This window comes from Mobula birostris, chromosome 4, assembly GCF_030028105.1.
Source record: "Mobula birostris isolate sMobBir1 chromosome 4, sMobBir1.hap1, whole genome shotgun sequence".
NCBI classification, from domain to species: domain Eukaryota; kingdom Metazoa; phylum Chordata; class Chondrichthyes; order Myliobatiformes; family Myliobatidae; genus Mobula; species Mobula birostris.
The window spans coordinates 7,452,349-7,478,567 of NC_092373.1; the positions used below are offsets into that span (position 1 = coordinate 7,452,349).

General features: G+C 48.6%; 1 protein-coding gene across 1 annotated transcript in view; it reads left to right on the forward strand.

The window, feature by feature from the left end:
* Nucleotides 1–26,219, forward strand: part of fndc3ba (fibronectin type III domain containing 3Ba) — a 376,967-nt gene that overhangs the window by 209,181 nt on the left and 141,567 nt on the right. The window contains exons 4-6 of the mRNA XM_072254884.1: nt 15,587–15,663; nt 18,517–18,757; nt 21,669–21,956. Of these exons, the coding sequence (XP_072110985.1) occupies nt 15,587–15,663; nt 18,517–18,757; nt 21,669–21,956 (606 nt within the window). The remainder of the gene's footprint in view (nt 1–15,586; nt 15,664–18,516; nt 18,758–21,668; nt 21,957–26,219) is intronic.

Below are 26,219 nucleotides of genomic sequence, written 5' to 3' on the forward strand. Positions count from 1 at the left end.
TAGGTCCCTCTGTTCACCAATACCCCCCAATTTCCTGTACCCCTCGGTCCCTCTGTTCACCAACAACCCCCAATCTCCTGTACTCCTAGGTCTCTCTGTTCACCAACACTCCCCAATCCCCTGTACCCCTGGTCCCTCTGTTCACCAATGCTCCCCAATCCCCTGTACCCCTAGGTCACCAACAACCCCCAATCTCCTGTACCCCTGGTCCCTCTGTTCACCAACACTCCCCAATTCCCTGTACCCCCCGGTCCCTCTGTTCACCAACACTCCCCAATCCCCTGTACCCCTGGTCCCTGTTCACCAACACTCCCCAATCCCCTGTACCCCTAGGTCACCAACACTCCCCAAACCCCTGTACCCCTCGGACCCTCTGTTCACCAACACTCCCCAAACCCCTGTACCCCTCGGTCCCTCCATTCACCAACACTCCCCAATCCCCTGTACCCCTAGGTCCCTCTGTTCACCAACACTCCCCAATCCCCTGTACTCCCCAGTCCCTCTGTTCACCAACACCCCCCAGCCCCCTGTACCCCCGGACCCTCTGTTCACCAACACTCCCCAGCCCCCTCTCCTTCATTGTGGAAGTCCTACCCTCACTTTTTTTCCCAAAAATGAAATACCTCACACTTCTCGGAATTGGAGTCCATTTTTCCATTAACCCTGCTGGTGTAGGGCCCCTCTGTAACTTTAACGTCAGATCAGCCCAGTGCCTGATCCGAGTGTCTGCGGTGTCCTGCCGCCTCCCAAAGATACACTTCATGAGGTGGCAGTCTGGCTGTGTAGTGTCTGGGAGGACGACCTCCATAGACTGAGTTAGATGTCACCGAGACGCAAGTTTGCCCTGGAAGTTTCAGTGAGGGTGATGAGCAGATTTGCCAGGATGCTGCTTGGATGAGACAGCATGTCTCAGGAGGATAGGGTGAGCAAGCTCGGGATCTTCTCTTTGGAGCGAAGGAGAATGCGAGGTGATTTGACAGAGGTGTACGAGATGACAAGAGGCACAGACAGATTTTTTTCCCTGGGCAGAGATGGCTAAAGCAAGGGGACGTATTTTTAAGGTGATTGAAGGATAGTATGGTGGGTGATGTCAGAGTTAGGTTTAATAGACAGAGAGTGATGGGTGCGCTGAACGCCTGCCAGAGTTGGTGGTAGCCGCCGATACAATAGAGACAATGAAGATAGGCACATGAGTGACAGATAAATGGAGGATTTTGTGGGAGGGAATTGTAAAATTGATCATACAGTCAAGACATTATGGGCTGAAGGGCCTGTACTGTTCTAAGTTTGTTAATAAGTTGAGCAAGATGCTGGGGGAGGGTGCTGGGTAGCAAAGGAGTGTAGTGATGGGAGGTGGGGGTTCCGGTGGAGAAGGAAACTTGCATGAGTTCCCTGGCTATTTGTCAACTATTTCAACCAAATTTCCTGTTTATTGGAAGAAAAACAGAAGTGCGGCTGCAATAAAAACACGCGAAGTGGGTTGGTGAGAGGGGAGGGTCTGTTCAGCTGAACTGCACAGATGCCCAAGGTCATCAGCACCTCAAAGACGACTTTTAAAGGAAAGAAATGTTTGTTTTGTGAGGGTGTCAGTCCCTGAGGACATCTGCTGTAGGTTTCCTGGGCGCCAGAGTTCTGGTTTGACTGACAGGAGGTGATGAGCATACCGCCTGCTGGAGGCAGGGAAGATTTCCAAAACCCCTTCTCCTCCTTTGGTTAACCCTTTCTACACCATTTCCTGCCCCGTCAACCAGCAGAGTGCAGCCGAGAGTGGTAGGAACTCCCAGCCAGTACCCATATCACAAATAACGATGAATCCAAGTACAGGAAGGAGATAGAGAACCGAGTGACATAGTGTTTGGCAGCAACCTCTCCCTCGATGTCAACAGAAGAAGAAAGCTGGCCATTGACTTCAGGAAGTGGATATGCTGTTGTCTACATCAACGGTGCTGAGAGTTAGAGGGTGGAGAGCTTCAACTTCCTAGGAGTGAGTAGCCTGCGCTGGCCTACCCGTGAAGACGTGCAGGCCAGGAAACATCACCAATGCCTCAGGAGGATACAGAAATCAGCCTTGTTCCCATTGACCCTTACCAGAGAAAGCATCCTGTTTGGATGCTTGGTACAGCAATTGCTCTGCCCGTTACCTCAAGAAACTGCAGGGAGTCGTGGACACAGCTCAGCAGACCACGGAAAACAGCCTCCCCTCCATGGACTCTGTTTACACTTCTCACTGTAGCCAGCATAATGAAAGACCCCACCCTCCCCGGACGTTCTCTCTTGTCCCCTCTCCTATCAGGCAGAAGATACAGAAGCCTGAAGGAACGGAGTCCAGCTCAAGGACAGCCTCTGCCCCACTGTTATCAGACCATTGAATGGTGCCCTAGTACAATAAGATAGACACTTGACCTCAGAGTCAACCTCAACATGACCTTGCACCATCTGCCCTGCACTTTCACTGTAACTGTAACAGTCTATTCTGCATTCTGTTATTCTTTTACTTGTACTAACCCAATGTACTGTGTCATGAATTAAACTCTACACGAGACGAGCTTTTCACTGTATCTTGTACATGTGACAACAATTCCCATTCCAATTCCAGTTCCAGCTGCAAGTCTAATTCCAGGCTTTGGCTGTGATGCTCAGCACAGTGGTGCAGATGCTAGACCCGCACCCTTGCAGTGCTGGAGAACTGGGTTCGATCCTGACGTTCCTACGCTCCAGGGAACAAAGTCCTCACCTATTCAATATTTCCCTATAACTCAGGTCAAGGTCCAATAGGTTAGAACTTTATTCCATAGGACGCAGAAGGTTGTGTGGAGATTAGGATAGAGTACTGTATACAAAATTATAATAGGTATCGCTTGCTTTAGGTTGCTTCTGGAATTTCCATTTGGCGGACGATTTCCCTGCACGCCGCTCTGACGTATTGGGAAATCATGTACTCGGCAAGTTACAGCGGTGGTTTGCCTTTGCCGACTGCCGGGTGAGTTTAAAGAGATCACCACCTCTTGCAGTGGATGACCAGGGTGACTAAGTGTCTTGTCCTGCTCTTAGCACTCCACCACGCCTGCTGGCCCACCTTCTTGACCGTTGGACTATTAATTGGTCTCCTCCGCTCAGTCTGCCAGGGCCAGAATTCACACGCTGGGATAGGCAAATCTCCTACCTCACCGAGGGTCAAGGACCCGTCGGCTACCCTCACCTGGTTTGGCCCGTCTGCCGAGACGGTTTCCCGGAGTGTGGCCGCTGCGCGTGATACAGCTACTTGGAGCCACAGGTGAGAACTGTGCGCCAGGCAGGGACCAAAGGTGGACGTGCTGCCCTGAAAAAGGGCATGGCTGGTCACCCCCACCAGAGGTGCTACCCCTCCCTAGACGCCCCATACACCCCATAATGGGTATAGATAGGGTAAATGCAAGCAGGCTTTCTCACTGAGCTTTGGTGAGACTGGAGCTGGAGCTCATGGGTTAGGGTGAAGGTGAAATGGTTAAGGGACACTTCAGGGGGATCTCCTTGTCTCAGAGGGTAGTGAAAGTGGTGGATGTGGGTTTGACGTCAACGCTTGAGAGAAAATTTGGATAGGTACATGGATAGGAGGGGTATGGAGGGCAGGTCAATGGGAGTGGGTAAGTAAATAGTTTGGCCTGGACTAGATGGGCTGAATGGCCTGTTTCTGTGCTGTAGTGTTCTATGACTCTAACACACAACTTGCAGGGAGGAGCTCGGCAGCACGAGCCGCGCCTGCGTGCAGGAGAGGAACTGTCCAGGTTTCGGCTCGAAGCCCTGCATCTGTCTGCTCCTCATGCAGATTTTGGCTGACCTACGGACTCCCTGCAGAAAATTATTTGTCTCTGCAGCTTCCAACTGCTCTCGTTTAAGTACTGGTTTATTCTTGTCACAGGTACCGAAGTACAGCGAGACCCTTGTCTGGCACACTGTTCATACAGATCAATTCATTACAACAGTGCATCGAGGTGGCACAAGGAAAAACAATAACGATAAGCCCATAAACTGTGCGATGAGAATGAGGCCATTCAGCCCATCGAGTCCGCTCCACAATTCCATCATGGCTGATTTATTATCCCCTTTCAACCTCTGCTTTGAGACTTGGCCTCCACATCACTGTGTGACAATGAATTCCACAGATTCACCACCTTCTGGCTAAAGAAATTCCTCCTCATCTCTGTTCTAGATGGATGTCCCTCTATTCTGAGGATGTCCTAGATTCTCTTACTGGAGGAAGCATCCTCTCCATATTCACTCTAACTAGATCTTTCAATGTGAAATACGTTTCCATGAGACCCCCCGCCTTATTCTTCTAAATTCCAGCGAGTACAGGCCCAGAACCATCAAATACGCCTCATGCATTAACCCTTTCATTCCCAGAATCATTGACATGAACCTCCTCTGGACTCTCAGCAGTACCTGCACATCCTTTCTTAGATAATGCATCCAAGACTGCTCACAATATTCCAAATGCAGTCTAATTGATGCTCTATAAAGCCTCAGCTTTACAGAATGCAGAATAAAAACATAATTGACCACAACATTCTCCAGATCACTTTGAGAACTGGATGGGTGTCTCTGGTAGTGCCCGCAATTGGTTTTGTTCATATATCTTGGAGAGAAATCTTTGTGTCTTTTCTCCTGATGCTGTACATGCTCCCCTCAGGAGACGTCATCAGAGAGAATAAACTTGATTTCCACTTTATGCTGATGACACACACTTGTACATTATGGTTGAGCCTGATAGTGATAACACCCCATCTTCTCTGACTTCTGCTCTGGCTGAAGTAAACAGATGGATGAGCAATAATTCCTTAAAACTAAATGAAGATAAAACTGAAATACTTCTGGTTGGTCCCAAAGGCAAGAGATAAAAACTTCTTGATCAGCGTGGGAACTTGGCTGTGCTTGTAACATCAGAAGTAACTAGGCTGGGTGTTATCCTTGATCCACATTTGAGTTTTAAATCCCACGTAACAAAGGTGACGAGAGCAGTATTTTTACACTTAATAAATATTGCAAAGGTACATCCATTTCTGTCACATAATGGTACTGAAAAACTAATTCCTGTCTTTATATTGAATAGAATATGTTAGTGCAGCACGCTTTTTAGTGGCCTTCCAAAGCAACCTATTGACAAACTTCAACTCATTCAGAACAATACTGCTAGAATTTTGACAAAAACCAGGATGAGGGAGCAGATCACGCTCACCTTTGCTACTCTGCAATGGCTTCCTGTATCTTTTAGAAGTGATTTTAAAGTTCTCTTCCTTGTTTTTAAAGCTCTGGGTGGGCTGGGACCAGGGTACATCACAGAATCGTTTCATTTTACAATCCTGTTCGAGCTCTCAGACCTTCTTCCACCGGACTCTTAATTTAAATATTCTCCCTCAAAAAATTATTGGGAACTCAGCTTTTTGAACCATGCTCCTCAATACCTACAATTCAGGATGCTAACTCGGTTCAATTTACTTATTTAACCTCACTTTTAATCAACATCTTTTATTTTTATGTTTATTTGTATTTTTTTTATTTTATTTTCATGTTTGTACTTTATCCCATTGTAAAGCACTTTAAACTACATCTATATGAAAAATGCTTTATAAATAGAGTTTTTTAAAGTATTGCAGCTACAGACAAAGTGCGGTGCAGGTAGACAATAAGGTGCAAGATCATAACCAGAGACTGTGAGGTCAAGAGTCAAGCTTGTCGTGAGAGGGAACCATTACAACACTGGGGTAGAAACCATCCTTGAGCCTAGCAGTACATGCTTTCAGGTTTTTGCACCTTCTGCCCGATGGAAGAGGGGAGTAAAGAGAATGTTCGGGTGGGCAGGGTCGTAAATTATGTTGGCTTCAGCCTCTTTCAATCCTCTGCATTGGAGTCTCCGTGTTCACTTACTTATTTACTTGGCTGTGCAGTGTGAAGTCGGCTGTTCCCAGCAGCCTTATATTCTGTTTGGGTAGCCTGCGACCTGATGGCATGAACACCGATTTCTCAAACGTCCAGTAATGCCTCCACCCCCCCACCCTTCCCCTTCACCATTTCCTATCCCCTTGTCGCTCTCTCACCTTATCTCCCTGCGTGCCCATCGCCTCCCTCTGGAGCTCCTCCCCACTATTTCTGTGGTCCATGGCCTTCTGTCTCTTTCACCAATCAACTTCCCAGCTCTTTACTTCAACCCTCCCCCTGCAGGTTTCACCCCTCACCTTGTGTTTCTCCCTCGCCTCCCCCCATCTTTCAAATCTATTCAACCAACACACACAAAGTGCTGGTGGAACACAGCAGGCCAGGCAGCAGTTTGTGTGTGTTGCTTGAACTTCCAGCATCTGCAGATTTCCTCATGTTTGCATTTTCAAATCTCCTCCTCAGCTTTTTTTAAAAACGCAAACACAAGGAATTCTGCAGATGCTGGAAATTCAAGCAACACACATCACTCAGCTTTTTTTCTCCAGTCCTGCCAAAGGGTCTCAGCCCAAAACATCGACTGTACTTTTTTCCATAGATGCTGCCTGGCCTGCTGAGTTCCTCCAGCATTTTGTGTGCGTTGCTCAGATTTCCTGCATCTGCAGATTTTCTCTTGTTTGTGACCAACCTCTCAAAGTACCTCATCGCTGTAGTTAGGAGGGCAACTGGCCGATAATCATTGAGACAGCTCACCCTGCTCTTCTTGGGCACTGGACTGCATGTGGGGACTTGTGACTGCAGTACTGGGAGATTAAAGAAGTTAATGCTGGAGTGGTATACTTGGACAGTTGGCGGTGAGAAGGATTTGATGGGACAAACATCCTGTTTCTTTGTTATATCTCTTCCTCCATGTCTCTAATCTTCTTCGCTGAGCTGCCAGCTTTGCGTTTCTCTCAGGGATGTGTCAACAAATTTACATTGGATCACCTAACCAGGTGGTTAAATGGCAACGCAAGAGAGCCACAGATATGTACTTAGCTCCCTCATGCATGGTCTCAGATCCCTCCCTCCTCCTCGCTAACCAGCTCTAGCCTGTTTACAGTTCCAAAACTGAGATTGCCTCACCACTGAAGGTCGTGCCTTTACCCCCGAGGTCAGGAAACTTTGCTTCAACATTTGCCTGCACGGATCTTCTAAAAACAGAGGCTCCCACCAGCTCTCTTTCAATGTTCCTGCCAGATGGCTAGAACATTTCTCCTTCTTTAATTATTCTAACTACATCAGAAAATAGAAGAGAGAGCCAACTGTGGCTGATCTATATTGGCTTACACCCCTCTTCAAACATAGAACATTCTAGCACATTACAGGCCCTTTGGCCCACTATGTTGTGCCGACCTTTTATCCTATTCTAAGATCAGCCACAGCCCTCCATTTTTCTATCATCCATGTGCCCATCGAAGATTCTCTTAAATGTCCCTAATGTATCTGCCTCTACCACCATCTCTGGCAGTGTGTTCCACACACTTACCACTCTCTGTGTAAAGAACTTACTTCTGACACTTTTCCTCCAATCACCTTCAAATTATGCCCCTTCCTATCATTTCCACCCTGGGAAAAAGTCTCTGGCTGTCCACACGATCTATGCCTCTTATCATCTTGTACACATCTATCAAGTCAGCTCTCATCCTCCTTTGCTCCTAACAGAAAAACCTCAGCTTGCTGAACCTTTTCTGAAAAACTGTGCTCTCTAATCCAGGCAGCATCCTGGTAAAACTGCTCTGCACCCTCTCTAAAGCTTCCACATCCTCCCGATAATGAGGCAACCAGAACTGTGTAGCCCACTCCAAACGTGGGCGGACCGGGGTTTCATACAGCTGTAACATCATCTCATCGCTCTTGAACTCAGTATTCAGACCAATAAAGGCCAACACACCAAACACTTTCTTAAACTTCCGATCAATCTGTGTGGCAAATCTGAGGGACCGATGGACGTGGACCCCAAGATCGCTCTGTTCCTCCACACTGTTAATGATCCCTCTGATCCATCCAGCAATCTCTTTGACCCCCTACCGTCAGGCAGGACGGACCACAGCTCTATAAGAGCCCGGTTTGCCCACATTCGGACCGTAGCATTAGGGCAAGAACTGTTAGGATGGGAAACAACTTCTTCCCCTGGCCATGAGACTACTGAATTCAGTCTCACTACATATGAAGTGCCAGTAGATTTGTGCAGTTTACTCTTTGACTTGTGTCGTAAATGCAGCTTCTTATTTGTTAATTGTTTTGTAGTTATATTACCTTTGTGTAGTGTGTGAGTTATATGTACTGTCTTGTCTCATTTGGCCATATGGTTGAGTGACAATAAACCTGAAGATGAACTTGACCGAACGAGCTAAGAATCCCGCCATTAACTCTGTACTGCGCCTTCACGTTAGAACCTCTAAAATGAATCACTTTTCGGATTGAACTCGGCCACTTCTCAGCCCAGCTTTGCATCCTGTCAATGTCCTGTTGTTAACCTATGACAACCTTCCAGAGTATCTGCGACACCTCCAACTGTTTCCAGTTGTTTGTGGAGGGAGTGAGGGAGGAGGTGTCTCTCAGCTCTGACCGAGGCACTTGTTTGTAAGAGAGGGGCCTTAAAGGTCGGCACGGTAGCATAGTGGTTAGCATAACATTATTACAGAGCCAGGGGTCCGATTCCCATCGCGGACTGTGAGCAGTTTGTATGTTCTCCCTGTGACCGCATCAGTTTCCTTTGGTGCTCCTTTTTCCTTCAAAGTTCCAAAAACGTATGGGTTAGGGGCACATAGGTTGTGGGCACGCTATGTTGGCGCCAGGAGGGCAAAAATTGCAGGCTGCCCCCAGCACAGTTCAGACTGTGTTGGTCACAGACACAAACGACGCTTTTCAGTATTTTTCAATGCTTCCTCCCACAGTCCAGAGATGTACGGTTAGGGTTTCAGGTTACTAAGTTATAGGCATGCTAAGTTAGTGCCAGAAGTGCAAACTGCTCAGCTCAATCCTCGTAAATTTGATCTGATGCAAACGACACATTTCACTGTATGTTTCGATGTACAAATAAAGCTAATTGTTAAGGTAGGATTGCATATGTGGGATGTTTTGTGGACGTTGTCGAGGGAATGCTCGCCACCCGGAGGAAGAGCGGGTGAGGGGGTGTCTGGTTGCTGGGGGAGGCGTGTTCTGATCTGCACCGTTCCCACTGCAACGAGAGCAGCCGGGGAAGGGCAGGATACAGCGACTGAGCTGAGAATCCCTGTCACTGCTGTCAGCTCATCCCGCGTAAAGGAGCGTGGAACTAAGACAGAAGAAAATGTTTGCCCTGGTGGAATGGTGGAACAGAGAGCAGAGAGCAGAAGAATGGGGCTGGGGAAGACCCTGGCCTGGAGTTACACGCAGGCCTCGGTTCTTTGCGGGAATGGGACCCGTTCTCGGGGTTCCACGACTGGCCGCTATTCGACATGCCAAGGGTTTGGCCCAAGAGGTTCAATCATGTTCAGAGGCTTAAGATCTCGGGGCTCTGGAGTCGGGCGGATGGAGGGTTGGTGTCACGGCCGGAGACTTGTGTGTCCTCTGGGAGGCCGGAAAATCTTTTGCTGTGGGCCCGAAGACCTGAGGTCTTTGAGGTCTTTGCGATCTTTGGACACAGAGCTCGAAAAAAGTGACGAAACGGACTTTTAAGATCATAAACCAGTGGGTTGTTGTTATGCCTCCCGCTCGCTGTGAAAATGGGGGACACCTCCCTCTCCCTTCCCAGAGAGAGAGAGAACCTGTGGGTTGTCGAATTCAGATGAAATGTGAAGCTTTTGGGGTAACTGCAAGGTCTGTGTCTTTGCTAACGCACAAAATACCCTGCAGATACTGGGGTCAAAGCAACACGCACAACACGCTGGAGGAACTCAGCAGGTCGGGCAGCATCCGTGGAAATGAACGGTCAACATTCCAGTCCTGACGAAGTGTCTCAGCCCGTAACGTTGACTGTTCATTTCCACAGATGCTGCCCGACCTGCTGAGTTCCTCCAGCGTGTTGTGCGTGTTGCTCTGTCTTTCCTATTGCTTAGCACACGCTTGGGGGGAGGATCGTTGCTTGCTGCTGCTTACGCGCGGGAGGGGGGAGCTGGGGGGACTTTGGGGTTCTCATGTTTAACTGTCATTCATTCTTTGGGGCACTTCTCTTTTTTCGTGGATGTTTGTGAAGAAAAAGCATTTCAGGATGTATATTGTATACATTTCTCTGACATTAAACTTGATCCTTTGAACCTTTGAAAATAAAATCAGCCATGATTGAACAGTGGAACAGACTCAAAGTTCAGGGTAAAATTTATTATCAGAGTATATACATGTCACCACATAGAACCTGAGAGTCATTTTCCTGTGGCATGCAAATCTGTAGAGCAGTAACAGTAAACAGGATTAATGAACAACAAATGGTGCAAATACAAATATAAATAAATAGCAATAAATAACGAGAGCATGAAATAACAAGCTAAAGATTTTGTAACATGAAGCCATAGGTAATAGAATGGGTGTAGTTATCCCCTTTTGGTCAAGAGCCTGATGGTTGAGGGGTAGTAACTGACCTTGAACCTGGTGATACGAGTCCTGTGGCTTTCGTACCGTCTACCTGATGGCAACAGTGAGAAGAGAGCATGACCTGGGTGGTGGGGATCTCTGATGATGGATGCTGCTTTTCTACAGCAATGTTTCATGTAGATGTTCTCAATAGGAGGGCTTTACCGTGACATCCCAGGCTGAATCAACCAGCCTTTATGGAATTTTCCACTCGATGGGCAGCATGGCCTAATTCTGCAGATATATCTCATGGTTTTAGGGTGACCCCTCGCTGGTGAGTTGACCCAAAATGGCACATTTTACTGTATGTTTCAATGTATACGTGACAAATACAGCTAGTCTTCAATCTTTAACTCCTTGTGACTGGCTGGTGCTCCCGTTTCCTCCCATATTCCAAAGACATACAGGTGAGTCGTGGGCGTGCCGTGTTAGTGAGTCGTGGGCGTGCATGTTAGTGAGTCGTGGGCGTTCCGTGTTAGTGAGTCGCGGGCGTGCCATGTTGGGGAGTCGCGGGCGTGCCGTGTTAGTGAGTCGCGGGCGTGCCATGTTAGCGAGTCGTGGGTGTGCTTGTTAGCGAGTCGTGGGCGTGCCATGTTAGCGAGTCGTGGGCGTGCCATGTTAGCGAGTCGCAGGCGCGCTGTGTTGGGGAGTCGCGGGCGTGCCATGTTAGCGAGTCGCGGGCGTGCCGTGTTAGCGAGTCGTGGGCGTGCCATGCTGGCGCCAGAAACATGGCGACACTTGCGGGTCACCCCCAGCACATCCTCAGACTGTGTTGGTTGTTGATGCAAATGATGCATCTTTCTGTGTTTCGATGTACGTGTGACCAGTCTTTAAACGTTTTAAATATTGCTTCTCTCCTGCCATTATCAGGCACTTCCTCAGACATCTCATATTTAAAAGAACCCTTGATCACCCACTTCCCTCATCGTGTATCTGCTGATTACTTAACCCTATTTTAAAAAGCATCTTTATTGGCTTATCATAATCACGTGTACTGAGAGACAGTGAAAAGCTGGTCTTGCACACTGTTCATACAGACCTAATCATTACACAGAGCACTGAGGTAGAGCAGGGGAAAGCAATAACAATGTAGAATGAAGTGTAAATGCTACTGAAAGATGCAGTACAGGTAAAGAGTAAATTGCAAGATTCTGAGGACAAGAGTCTTATCTTTTTGTACAAGAGGTTCATTCCCAAGTCTGATAACAGTGGGATGGAAGCTTTACTTGAGCCTGGTGGTCTGTGCTTTCAGGCTTTTGTAATTTCTGCCAGTTGGGATTGGGTGATGGGTTTGAGATACGTTTTCATGAAAGATGTAAGGTGTTCCTTCCCTCCACAGACCTGCAGATCACCCTTGGGCAAGGTGTAGCACCTGCTTAGTCCCCCTAAGTGAAGCCATGGTAGCTGGTGCTTTATGGTCGTATGTGAAGTTGGTGCATATCACAAGTCCAAGTAGACAATCTCTGAAGAGTATTGATAATGGCTGGGATCACCCATCTTGTAAAGACACTGGCCAGAAGAAGGCAAACAGCAACCACTTCAGTAGAAAAATTTGTTGAGAACGACCATGGTCATGGGAAGACCATGATCATCCACGTCATACGACACGGCACTTAATGAATGAACAAGTGAGCTGATGGGAGGGGGGAGAAGAGAGAATGTCCGGGGAGGGTGGGATATTTGATTCTGCTGGCTGCTGAGTGAGAACTGTAGACAGAGCCCAAGGTTTCTGTGATGCCCACAACTCTCTGCAGTTTCTTGCAGTCACGGGCAGAGCTGTTGCCAAGGCGTGCTGCATCCAGAGAGATTGCTTTCTATGATATTCTGATAAAAATCAGTAAGAATTGACAGGGACAAGCCAAATTTCTTTAGCCTCCTGAGGAAGAAGTGTTGGTGGGCTATCTTGGGCATGACATCAATGATTCTAGTGATTCGCTCTGGAGAGAGGCATCATACTCCAGGTCAGACGAGAGATAACCCAGGTCAGGTTTCGGACCACAGTACCCAGGTAGATCCTTCACATGATGGCGGTGGTGAGGAGGTAGAGAAGAAGAGGAAGGTCAAGTGGCCAGCAATGGCAGATGAGAAGGCTTGGCGTGTGTTTGATGAGGATATCAGTATGATGTTGGAGAACACCCTCAGGGGAACATCAAAGAGGAAGTTGGAAGTGATGGGGCAATATGATTTACGATGTTGGAAAGTACAGGTTTGGTTTGGTTGAGTTGAAGAAAACAAAGCCTCTGCGTGACCTTGGCTTCACTAGAAAAGAGATCAAGTCAACCAGCAGGGCTGTAGCTGAGGCAGCAGAGAAAGGATCAGCATGGGTGTGGACCAAGTATGTCCAGAGGGGCAGATAGTCAGACAGTGTATACATATCTTGCAAACCCTTCGGTAGTTGCATAGACACCTGAAGAGCAGACTATCTGTTGGATGGAAGTGACCAACAAATCTGATAGAGGCAGATGCCAAGTTTTTAAGCTCACCAGTGGGAGGTGGTGCTTTAGCACTGCTGGATCACCACCTCAAGAGAGTTTTGATCATTAGCGGGCCGAAACTCCTGAAGACAGGTGGCAGATCAACTGATGATCCCACTGGTGATAGCACAGGACAGTTAACATCTTAGTCCACGTGTATTTTTAACTATTTGACCCCAAGGGCCTGTTCTGTGCTGTACTGTTCTATGTTCTATGGGTGGTGGTGAGGCTCCCCTGGAACATTGTATCCAGAACACTCTCTGGTCTCCCTACCTGAGAAAAGACACCCTCCCAAAAGAGGGAGTGCAGCAAGGATTCATTTTCTGGGTGCAGTAATGATTCAAGGACAGCTCCTTCCAGTCTGCCAAGATGGTTGAGAGGATTTTGGATATAGGTAAACAAAACTAGAACGGTTTCTCTTCTTTTTCTACTGACGTTTGATGGGACTAAAACTAGAGGTCATGGGTAAGGGAAGAAAGGTGAAGTATTTACCGGGGGGGGGTGGGGGGAGCTATGGCAAGTGCCGGCACGACGTATTAATCCTAACCCAGACATCTTTGGACTGTGGACTGTGCGAGGAAACAGACGCACCAGACAAAAGACAAAACCCAGGTGGTACACAGGGAGAACATACAAACTCCGTACAGATACCCAGGTGGTACACCGGGAGAACGTATACACTCCGTACAGATACCCAGGTGGTACACGGGGAGAACCCAGGTGGTACACAGGAAGAACGTACACACTCCGTACAGACACCCGGGTGGTACACGGGGACAACGTACACACTCCATACAGACACCCAGGTGGTACACGGGGAGAACGTACACACTCCGTACAGACACCCAGGTGGTACACGGGGAGAATGTACACACTCCGTACAGACACCCAGGTGGTACACGGGGAGAACGTACACACTCCGTACAGACACCCAGGTGGTACACGGGGAGAACCCAGGTGGTAAACGGGGAGAACGTACACACTCCGTACAGACACCCAGGTGGTACACGGGGAGAACGTACACACTCCATACAGACACCCAGGTGGTACACGGGGAGAACATACAAACTCCGTACAGACACCCAGGTGGTACACCGGGAGAACGTACACACTCCGTACAGACACCCAGGTGGTACACGGGGAGAACGTACACACTCCGTACAGACACCCAGGTGGTACACGGGGAGAACCCAGGTGGTAAACGGGGAGAACGTACACACTCCGTACAGACACCCAGGTGGTACACGGGGAGAACGTACACACTCCGTACAGACAGTGGTGTGAATTGAACCCTGATTGCTGGTACCGCACGGCATTGTGCTAACCACTGCGACACCGTGGCACCCATCAAGTTTCGGAATGGTCTGTAATAACTGGAAGACTATTTTATTATTTTTTTGGACTACTGATTTATTTTATAATTTATGGTGATCTTTTGTCTGCACTGTGGTGGTGACTGTCCAATGTATACAACGTTGACAGCAAACCTGCACAGGAGAGTTCTTAATGTGGGAAAACCATTACAATTTCATGTCATTAAAATCCGTGGGAATAAACCTGATTCAGATGTACCAGGGAGAGCATTTGAACTGGTTGCATCACCGTCTGGTATGGAGAGGCCACCGCACAGGATCAGAAAAAGCTGCAGAAAGTCGTAAACTCAGTCACTTCCATCACAGACACTCAGCTCTCCAGCATCCCGGACACCTTCAAAAAGCGATGCCTCAGAAAGGTGGCATCCATCATTCAGGACCCTCCCACCCAGGACCTGCCCTCTTCTCATTACCACCATCAGGGAGGAGGAACAGGAGCCTGAAGACACACACTCCATGTTTCAGGAACGGCTTCTTCCCCTCTGTCATCGGATTCCTAAATAGACAATGAACCCATGAACAATACCTGGCTACTTTTCCCTCTCCTTTTGTACTACTTAATTATTATTTTTAATATTACGTACTTCTCATTGTAACTTACAGTTTAATTATTATATATTGCACTGTACTGCTGTAGCAAAACAGCAGATTTCATAACATACAGAAATGTGCAGAAGTCTTCCGCACATTTATAATCAGGATGCCTAAGTCTTGCACAGTACTGTAGTAATTTTATGTATTGCACTTTTCTGCTGCAAAAAGAGGCATTTCATCACGTATGTTTAGGATTCAAGATTCCAGTACAGTTATTATCCACAAATGCATGAACTATACAGCTTGAGATCTGTCTGCTCACAAGCAGCCAGAAAGCAAGAAACCCTGAAGAACCCAATTAAAAAAGTAAAGACCACCACCCAATTTACAGAGAAAAAGAGAAAAAATACAAATCATGTAACAATAGAAGTGATAGTCAAAGCATTCTGAACCAAACTGAGTCCTTAGGTGCATATCGCCTGACTAGACCCAAAGCCTCAGTCTCAGTTCGTCGTACCAGCGGGGTGAATTTACACAAAGCTTGCAGTCACACAGTGTGTAGCACCTGGGGCAGTCTCACAGCCTCAGCGTCATAGAGAGGAGTGAACGGTGTGGAGGAATGGGCAAAATCGGCCCAACTCGCACCTCCGGTCCCGACAGTCTGCCTTTCCAGTCACTCTCTCATGGTGTGTGTTCTTGCAGGTCCAGCTGAGGTGCCCATGATGTCCCCCAATGGATCCATTCCCCCCATTCACGTCCCGCCAGGTTACATCTCACAGGTGAGTGAAGAAGATGGAATCTGAGAGGAGAGGGCACTGGGCCATGAGAGAAAGGAAAGGAGATGGGGCTCCAATGGGAGGAGAGTGTGGGTGATGACCTGGTCTTCAAGGCCACCTCACTGGTGAGTGATTAAGGTGAGGAGGTTCAGATCTAATGGAAGAGGGACTGGCCAAGTTCGTCCCCCATCGAATACAACCCAGGAGAGGAAGTGTCAGCCTCCTAGCTTCGAGTAGCCAATGGGTCCTTAGCGAGATGGTGTAACGCACCAGGAGTCTGAGGCCGTTAGGAGATCCAGTCTTGAGAGAAAGAAAAGACAAAGGACATTTCATGGCTTATTTTAGGTACAAATCTTCCTCAAAGTGGAGATTCAGCATGGCAAGTGTATGCGACATGGAGAGGCTCCATGGGCTGTGGGAAGGGAACCAGTGGGTGGGGAGAGTTGGTTCAGGGAGAGTGTCCATGGGCTGTGGGAAGGAATCAGTGGGTGGGGAGAGTTGGTGATAGGGGACAGTCTCCATGGGCTGTGGGAAGGGAACCAGTGGGTGGGGAGAGTTGGCTCAGGGAGAGTGTCCATGGGCTGTGGGAAGGGATTTAGTGGGTGGGGAGGGTTGGTGATAGGGGAGAGTCTCCATGGGCTGTGGGAAGGGAACCAGTGGGTGGGGAGTGTTGGTTCAGGGACAGAGTGTCCATGGGCTGTGGGGGGGCGGTTAGTGATGGGAGAATTTCCATGGGCTGTGGGAGGTTTTCAGTGGGTCGGGGAGAGTTGGTGATGGGTAAGAGAATCCATGAGCTTTGGGAGGGGATTTGGTGTGAGGGGGGAGAACCAGTGATGGGGGAGAGTGCCCGAGGCCTGAGCGAGAGGATTCAGTAGGTATGGGGAACTTTGGTAACTAGGGAGAGTGTCTGGGCTGTCAGAGGGGATTCAGTGGGTGTGGGGAGCATTGGTAATGAATCAAATATCAAATATCAGAATCAAATATCGCTGTGATGATTGTATGTTCTAATACCAATTGTTTGGCGACTATAAAGTAAAGTATAACGGGAATGCCTGTGGGCTGCGGGAAGGGATTCAATGGTTGGGGAGAGTCAGTGATGGTGGAGAGTGGCAGTGGGTTGTGGGAGGGGATTCAGTGGGTCGGGTAGAGGGTCCGTGGGCTGTCTGGGGGATTCAGTGGGTGGGGTCAGAGATGGGGTAGAGGGTCTGTGGGCTATGGGAGGGCATTCAGTGGGAGGGGAGAGTCGGTATTGGGTTAGAGGGTCCGTGGGCTGTCGGAGGGATTCAGTGGGTGCAGAGAGTTCAGGATAAGAGTAAGTATTAGACTGAATTGTTATTGTTCAGTTCTGTCAGTTGATTCCTTGGATCAGGATATAATTAGTGATTAGTTTAACTAAACAGTGGTGACCTCTTTTTGAACTCAGGAAGGGGAAATGTGCCTGTTGTCCAGTCCAATGGGATTTGCTTTGTGTGTGTGTGTGTGTGTGTATGTCTGTGCGTGAGTGTGAGTGTATGTCTGAGTGTGTGTATGAGTGTGAATGTCTGTGAGTGTGTGTGTGTGAGTGTATGTCTGTATGTGTGAGTGTGTCTGTGTGTGTGAGTGTATGTCTGTGTGTGTGAGTGTGAATGTATGTCTGTGTGAGTGTGTGCGTGAGTGTATGTATGTGTGAGTGTATGTGTGTGAGTGTGAGTATATGAATGTCTGTGTATGTAAGTGTGAGTGTGGGTGTATGCCTGTGTGTGTGTGAGTATGTATGTCCGTGTATGTGAGTGTGAGTGTATGTCTGTCTGTGTGAGTGTGGGTGTATGCGTGTGTGTGTGTGTGTGTGTGTGTGTGTGTATGTCCATCAGTGTGTGTGTGTGTATGTCTGTGTGTGTGTGCATGTGTGTGTGTGTGTGCTTGTGTGTCTGTATGTCTGTGAGTGTGTGGATGTATGTCTGTGTGTATGTCTGTGTGTGTGTGTGTGTGTGTCTGTGTATGTCTGTGTGTGTCTGTGTGAGTGTATGTCTGTGAGTGTGAGTGGATGTATGCCTGTGTGTATGTCTGTGTGTGTGTGTCTGTGTGTGTGTGTGTGTATGTCTGTGTGTGTGTCTGTGTGTGTGAGTGTATGTCTGTGAGTGTGAGTGGATGTATGCCTGTGTGTATGTCTGTGTGTATGTGTGTGTGTGTGTGTGTGTGTGTGTGTGTGTCTGTGAGTGTGTGTGGGTGTGTGTGCACGCGCACGCATGTTCCTCTCTGTGCACATGTTCTTGCGTGCATGTTACTGTGGTGTCTTTTTCATCCCTTCCAGTCCTGATGAAGGGTCTTGGCTCGAAAAGTTGACTGTTTATTCATTTCCATGGATGCTGCCTGGCCTGCTGAGTTCCTCCAGCATTTTGTGTGTGTTGCTCGGATTTCCAGCATCTGCAGAATCTCTTGTGCTGATGATTTGCCTCTGTTTCTGTGTGTGTATGCCTGTGAGCATAGGAGAAGGCATGAATCTGTCTGCTTCTACCAGATACACAGGGAGGGGGAAGGAGCCCGGGCCTCCTGTACGCAGGCGTGAGCACAGAGGGGTGGGGAGTGGCTGGGGAAGCAGGTTCATTGGAGATTAGGGACTGTGTGTTGAGTCCTCTGGAATGGGATTCTGTAGAGCAACGGTGGCCTGTGGTTTCTTCCACGTAACTGGGATACAATGTAGGGAAAATATTCTGTAATACTGTCTCGGAATGTCTTGAGTACTAACTCTCACTTCCTCTCTCCCTCTCTCCTCTATCTCTCCCTCTCCCCCTTTCCCTTCTCCCCTGTCCGTCTCCCCTCTCCCCCTCTCCCCTCTCTCCCTCTCCCCTCTACCCTCCCTCTCCCCTCCCTCCGCAGGTGATTGAAGACAGTACAGGCGTTCGCAGGGTGGTGGTGACTCCACAGTCCCCGGAGTGCTTCCCGCCCAGTTACCCCTCAGCGATGTCTCCGAGCCCCCACCTGCCCCCCTACATCACGCATCACCCTCAACTCATTCCTCATACTCACCCAGCGTACTACCCACCGGTCACCGGTCCGGGAGACATTCCCCCGCCATTCTACCAGCATCATCTGCCACCTACTATATATGGGGAGCAAGGTAAATATCAGTCCCAAAGCAGGCTTGACCCCGGGAGAGAGGGGATGAGACACTGTCTGGGGGAGAGAGGGGGTGACACACTGACCGGGGGGAGAGAGGGGGTGAGACACTGACTGGGGGAGAGAGGGGGTGAAACACTGACCGGGGGGAGAGAGGGGGTGAGACACTGACCGGGGGGGAGAGGGAGTGAGACACACTGACCGGGGGGGGAGAGGGGGGGTGAGACACTGACCGGGGGAGAGAGGGAGTGAGACACACTGACCGGGGGGGAGAGAGGGGGTGAGATACACTGACCCACTGACCGGGTGGAGAGAGGGGGTGAGACGCTGACCGGGGGGGAGAGAGGGGGTGAGACACACTGACTGGGGGAGAGAGGGGGTGAGACACACTGACCGGGGCAGAGAGGGGGTGAGACACACTGACCGGGGAGAGAGAGGGAGTCAGACACACTGACTGGGGGAGAGAGGGGGTCTGAACAAGGGTCTGACCTGGCTGACGTGGGGGTGTGGGGGGAGATTACAGTTGCGGAGAGGGAGTACCGGTGAGAAAGGGGTAGTACACTTGAGAGGGTGTACAGGTCAGGGAGAGGGTGTACAGGTGAGAGAGGGAGTACAGGTGAGAGAGGGAGTACAGGTGAGAGAGGGACTACAGGTGAGGAAGGGTGGTACAGGTGAGGGAGAGGGAGTACAGGTGAGTGTGGGGCAGTGCATGTGAGGTAGAGAGGATGTACAGGTGAGGGACGGAGTACAGGTGAGGTAGAGAGGGAGTACAGGTGAGGGAGGGAGGGGCAGTGCAGGTGAGAGAGGTAAGGAGTACAGGTGAGGGAGAGAGGGAGTACAGGTGAGGGAGAGGGAGTACAGGTGAGGGGGAGAGGGAGTGCAGTTGAGGGAGGGAGGGAGTACAGGTGAGGGGGGAGGGAGTACAGGTGAGGGAGGGGGAGTACAGGTGAGGGAGGGGGAGTAAAGGTGAGGGAGAGAGGGAGTATAGGTGAGAAAGAGTGAGTACAGGTGAGAAGGAGATATTTATTTGTGAGGGAGAGGGAGTACAAGTGGGGATGGAAGTACAGGTGAGAGAGAAGGAGTAAGGTGAAGTTCACCCTGTCACTGGTGGATTTGCAGGCTTGCTTATTTGAGTAAGACGAGAGTTTCCGATGCAGTTTAGAGAGCCGGTGTCATTTCCTGTCAGGATACTTTGGGAAACTCAGGTCTGAGAGGATTGTTGGGGACTCCTCTGTGGGCATGTGCTGGAGGGAGTGGTATTTGTACTTTGTATAACCAGAAGGGTTTGGGTTTCATTGGTTAAAATGGTTCAGCATGACATTGTGAGCCAAAGGGCTTGTTTCTTTAATGTATTGTTCTATGTTTTATGTTCTGTGTTCACAATCTTTGTAAGGTTTCTGCCTTTGATGAAAGGTTTAGACAAGGGTTAAAGGAATCGCAGGTAGATAAGAGCACAAAGAAAGCACGTACAGGTGTAGCAGACGGCAAGGAAGGATATCAAAGCTTGGGAGAGGTCTGGTCCAGCTGGGAAAACAGGCTGAAAATGGCAGATGGAATTTAATGCTGGCAAGTGTGAGATTTGCACTTTGGGAGGATAACCCAGGGTAGGACTTGAATAGTGAATGGTAGGGCACTGAGGAGTGTGGTAGAACAAAGGAATCTGGGAGTACAAATCCATAATTCCTTGAAAGTGGCGTCACGGGTAGATAAGATTGTAAAGAGAGCTTTTGGCATATTAGCCTTCCTACATCAAAGTACTGAGTGCAGGAGATGGGATGATATGTTAAAATTGTACAAGACATTGTTGAGGCCAAATTGGAGTATAGTGTGTAGTTCTGGCCACATACCTACAGCAAAGACATCAATAAGCTTGAAAGAATACAGAGGAAAATTTTGCCAGGTCTTGAGTTAAGGGAAAGGTTGAAAAGGTTAGGATTTTATTCCCTAGAATATGGGAGAATGAGGAGAGATTTGATAGACATAACAAAATTATGAGGGGTATAGATAGGGTAAATGCAAGTGGGCTTTTTTAAATGGGACGGGCACTAGAGGTCATGGGTGAAAGATGAAATGTTTAAGGGGAACAGGAGGGGGAACATCTTCACTCAGAGGGCGGTGAGAGTGTGGAATGAACTGCCAGCTGAAGTGGTGGATTCAGGTTTAATTTAAACATCTAAGAGAAGTTTGGATAGGTACATGGATGGGAGGGGTTTGGAGGGATACGGTCTGGGTGTGGGTCAATTGGACTAAGCAGAAGATCAGGTCCTAATTAGCCATGGACTAGATGGATCAAAGGACCTATTTCTATGCTGTAGTGTTCTGTGTCTCTTAAGGACCCTTGCTCTACCAAAAACTGCAAGGCAAGTTTGCATTTCGCCTCCCTATTGATAGAAAATATATTGTGTTGGAAAATCCAGGAATAGATCATGGACAAAGAAGGTAGAATGCTTTGGAATTTCCTTTGGAAAAAGCACTTTCCTTTAATAAAAACCTGCTGTGGTCCAATCCTTCAATTAATCTTCTCTCTCCACTCATCCCTGACCCGGCAGCTAAGCTATGCCACAATAAAGTAAAGAACACAGTCGTAATAAAAAAAACACAATAAACATAAAATCATACGATAGCTTATATACACAGGTTGATATGTCCATAAAGTGACACTAGGCACAGGAGTATCCGTATGTAAGGTGACTGACAGGAAGTGATAAATAGTGGTGGTTGGGGGTGTGGAGGGCTGGGTTAGTGTTGATCAGCCTTGCTGCTTGGGGAAAGGAACTGGTTTTGAGTTTCCCAGCCGCACTACGGATTTATGGGATGGTGTGGTGTTGGAAGGGGTCATTTGTTTCCACTGTGATTAGTCCTGCTGTTTCCCAACCACTAACTCTCTCTTTCCAATTCCCACTCCCATTCAGAGTTTATCCCTCTGTACGGGATGTCCAGCTACACGACCAGGGAGGACCAGTACAGCAAACACGACCGGCTCCACAAGAAGCTGAAGACCGACCGTCAGAACCGACTCAACAGCCCGCCCACGGCCATCTACAAGAGCCACGTCAGCTCCTGCACGGCGATCTACAACGGCTACGGAAAGGGGCCGTGCGTGGTGGGCGTGGGAGGGGGAGGGGGTGGAGGAACCAGCCTGAAGAAGACAGAGCGGCGAACGAGGAGCAGCCCCAAAACCAACGAGCAGGAGATCCAAGGTGAGGAAGAGGGGCAATTGCCAAGGGGAGGGCCGGGCTTCGGGAGTGCGAAATGCAGACGGTCACGGCTGGAGGGGGAAGGAGATAGGGAGAAGTAGGGGAGGGAGGGGAGCCCTGGTGAAGGGCCTTGGCCCGAAATGTCGACTGTTTATTCCTTTCCATAGATACTGTCTGACCTGCTGAGTTCCTCCGTCATTTTGTGTGTGTTGCTGTGGATTTCCAGCATCTGCAGAATCTCTTGGGTTTATTTATTGAGTTACAATGCAGAACAGGCTCTTCCAGTCCAACAGACCAACAAGCAACCCATCGATTTAACCCTAGCCTAATCACAGGACAATTTACAATGACCAATTGACCAACTAACTGGTGGTCCTTTGGAAATCTGGAAGAACCTCACGCATTCAAGGGGAGGACGTACAGAGAGTGCAGAATTGAACCCCGAAATGCGACACTCCGAGCTGTATTCGTGTCGCGCTAACTGTTATGTGTTCAGAAGAGAGGGGGGAGATCACGCTGGAAGAGTGGAGGGAGAGGGAGTGGTTGGGAGGGAGGGGAGAGATCACAGCCGGTGAGGTAGGTGGAAGGGGAGGTGAGGGGAGGGTGTCTGGCTGGAAGGGTGAATGAGGAGAGCAGGATAAGAAAGGAGTTGTAGGGGAAGATATAAGCATGGGGCAAGGGGAGAGGAAGAGAAAGGAAAGGTAGGGAATATCACTCTGACCCAACAACCAAGACCCCTACACTCCCACCCCCTCCCTGCCCTCTACCAATCTACAGTCTTCCTTGCCACAGAGGCCATTTGGCCTATCAAGCCTAGGCCACTTCATGGACAGCAATTCCATCCAGCCACGAATCCTCCTGACATCTGACCCCAACATCCCACACCCTATGATATACCTTACCCTACAATATACCCAAACTTCCAAAATAACCCAACCCTTCAATATACTCCACTCTCCAATATATCCCCACCCTTCAACACCCCAAATCTCCAATATTTACCCACCCCAACACACCCATCACCAACGTTTTCCCAGCCCAATACCTCCCATCCACACTCCCCACCCCAATACCTCTGACCCACACCACTCCCCAGCCCAATACCTCCCATCCACAACATCCCTCCAAAATCACCAACCAGCATCCCTACCCCGTACATCTCTCCATTAGTCCCCAGCCCAATAACTCCTATCACTGACATCTCCCTGACCCCCATGCCCTTCACCTAACTACCTTACCCCAACAATCCACCCATCGCTGCCCCAGTAACCCTCCCCCCACCAACCTCATCCAACCCAACTCCAATTCATAATACAGTATAGGGAAAAGAATGGTCATGCATTCTGGTAGAAGAAATAAAAGCATAGATTATTTTTTCAACATGGAGAAAATTCAGATCTCAGAGTCAAAGGGACGTGGGAGTCCTTGTGCAGGATTCCCTAAATATAACTTGCACGTTGAGTCAGTGGTGAGGAAGGCAAATGCAACGTTAGCATTGATTTTGAGAGGATTAGAATATAAAAGCAAGGATGTCATCCTGAGGTTCCGTAAAGCACCGGTCAGACTGCAGTTGGAGTATGTTGAGCTGTTTTAGGCCACTTATCTAAGAAAGGATGTGCTGGCTTCTGAGAGGCTACAGAGGAGGTGCACGAGAATCTTCGTGGGAATGAAAGGGTTAACATATGAGGAGTGTTTGATGGGGTTCTGTGTCTGTACTCACTGGAGTTTAGAAGCATTGGGGGAGATCTCATTGAAACCTATCAAATATTGAAAGGCCTTGACAGAGTGGCTGTGCGGAGAATGTTTCCTATAGTGGGGAAGTCTAGGACCAGAGGGCACAAGCTCAGAATAGAAGGATATCCCTTTAGAATAGAGATGAAGAGAAATTCCCTTAGCCAAAGGGTGGTGAATCTATGGAATTCATTAGCTATGGAGGCCAAGTACATGGGTGTATTTAAAATGGAGGTTGATAGGTTCTTGATTAGTCAGGGTATCAAAGGTTATGGGGAGAAAGCAGAATGGGGTTAAGAGGGTTAATAAATCACCCATGACAGAATGAAGGAACAGTCTTGATGGGCCAAATGGCCTAATTCTGCTCCTTTGTCTTATGGTCTTAATAACTTCTCTTCGTGAACCCCCACTGCCTCCCCAGCTCACAGCCTTATCTCTTCCCCCCACCCCACGTGACATACCGTGTCATCCAGAGCCCTGTAACAGGCAGAAAGCCAGGCCTCTGGGCTCCCTACCCCTTCCACAGCCCCCCCCACTCCACAGATGCCATTTCCTTCCCAGCTCTGACACTGTGCGGTTGCCACAGAGACCAAATTCCTATCGGCTGAGCAAAATCCTATCAGTTACCAGCCTGACAAAGAACAAGGTAGCCCCTTGTCTGAGAAGCTGGCCTACTGGAACACAGCCCTGCGCTTCCATTCTGTCGAGTTCAACCCCCCACCCACCATGCCACTTGCCCCCCCCCCCACGTATCTCCCTCGCTCTCCTCCGCCTGGCAGGATGGAGGTGTAGGTGGGAAAATGATACCTTCTCTGTGTCCATGCACACTCCCAACATGTTGCACAAGGTTTGTCGTGTGGCTCAACGTTCAGCTCCCAAGTGTGTTTGACAAGTTTGAGAGGGTTTGGCAGATTTCATTGTACACTTGCTTTGTGTGTGTGTGTGTGTGTGTGTGTGTGTATGTGTGTGTGTGTGTGTGTGTGTGTGTGTGAGTTTGTGTTTCTGTGACCACTGAGGGTGTGTGGACGTGAGTGTGAGACTGCATCTCTGAATACACGTGAGGCTGCTACATGTGTCTGTGTGCAAATTTAACTCTCTTGACCGTTTGTCAACGGAACTAGGTTAGGAAATTCACGAGACAACTCGTAATTAATCAAAGCTTGTACTTTATTGTCTCTGCACAAACAACAGCATAACTTTGTTGACTGCAAGCCAACAGCTTATAACATGGCTTCTACTGTTTGCTCTGTACCGATGCTCACTCAGACCACTTTTCCAATTTATAACACCGAAACTGGGAACCTCTGTTGGTCAGACGATCGATCCTTTCTTCACCCAGCCCCTGGCATGGGGGCTCTTCCTCCTGATGGTGGGTCTCTGGTGTTATCGCTACTTTGCATTCAAGAATCTGCTTTTATATTAATTCTTTACCAGTTGAAATGATGCATTTCAGTGTGATTGGTTATGAGTCGCCTGACTGACACATAAATCCTTCCCCCTGGATGTAGTCCAAGGACTACACAACTTCATGCTTTCCGTGACTTCCTTTGTTCTATTCAATTTTGGTTCAAGCTAGTCAAACCAGGTCACAGACACTGGGTCGACATAATGAGATTACTTCTGCAAACCTGCCATTGTACACAATACGCAGCTTAATCTCAGAATCTGGACAGTGACCGTTTACTCTTTTCCATAGTTGCTGCCTGACCTGCTGAGTTTGTGGATGTTGCTTTGGATTTCCAGCAACTGTAGATTTTCTTGTGTATCTGAGAATGGTCTCAGGTTTAGCAGGTCCAGAACAGAAATTCCTCGCGTCCGCGTTCAATTGTTCTGATTAGATCATCCCAGAGCAAAAATTCCTTGTGTCCAGGTTCAATTACTCTGATTAAATTATCCCAGAGCAGAAGTTCCTTGTGTCCAGGTTCAATTACTCTGATTAAATTATCCCAGAGCAGAAGTTCCTTGTGTCCAGGTTCAATTACTCTGATTAGATCATCCCAGAGCAAAAATTCCTTGTGCCCACGTTCAATTGCTCTGATTAAATTATTCCAGAGCAAGAAGACATTGGAGCAACATTAGGCCATTCGGCCCATCAAGTCTGCTCTGCCATCACCGTCCACTGTGAAAATTTTGTCTACCCAATACGAGGGGTGATTGATAAGTTTGTAGCCTAAGGTAGAAGGAGTCAATTTTAGAAAACCTAGCACATTTACTTTTCCTACATTTACACACTTAGTCCAGCGATCGTGGAGCATACGGATACCTTCTTTGTAGAAGTCAGCGTCTTGGACCTCCAGAAAGTGGTCCACAGCAGGGGTGATTGATAAGTTTGTGGCCTAAGGTAGAAGGAGATGAGTTATTAACTTCAAACTTTCTGTATTTTCACTCAAAGAGTTGAACTGCACGTGCATGTAACGAGAGCTGTGTAACTCATCTCCTTCTACCTTAGGCCACAAACTTATCAATCACCTATATCAATCACCTCTGCTGTGGCCCACCTGGACGCCCAAGACACTCTCATTACATGCACGTGCA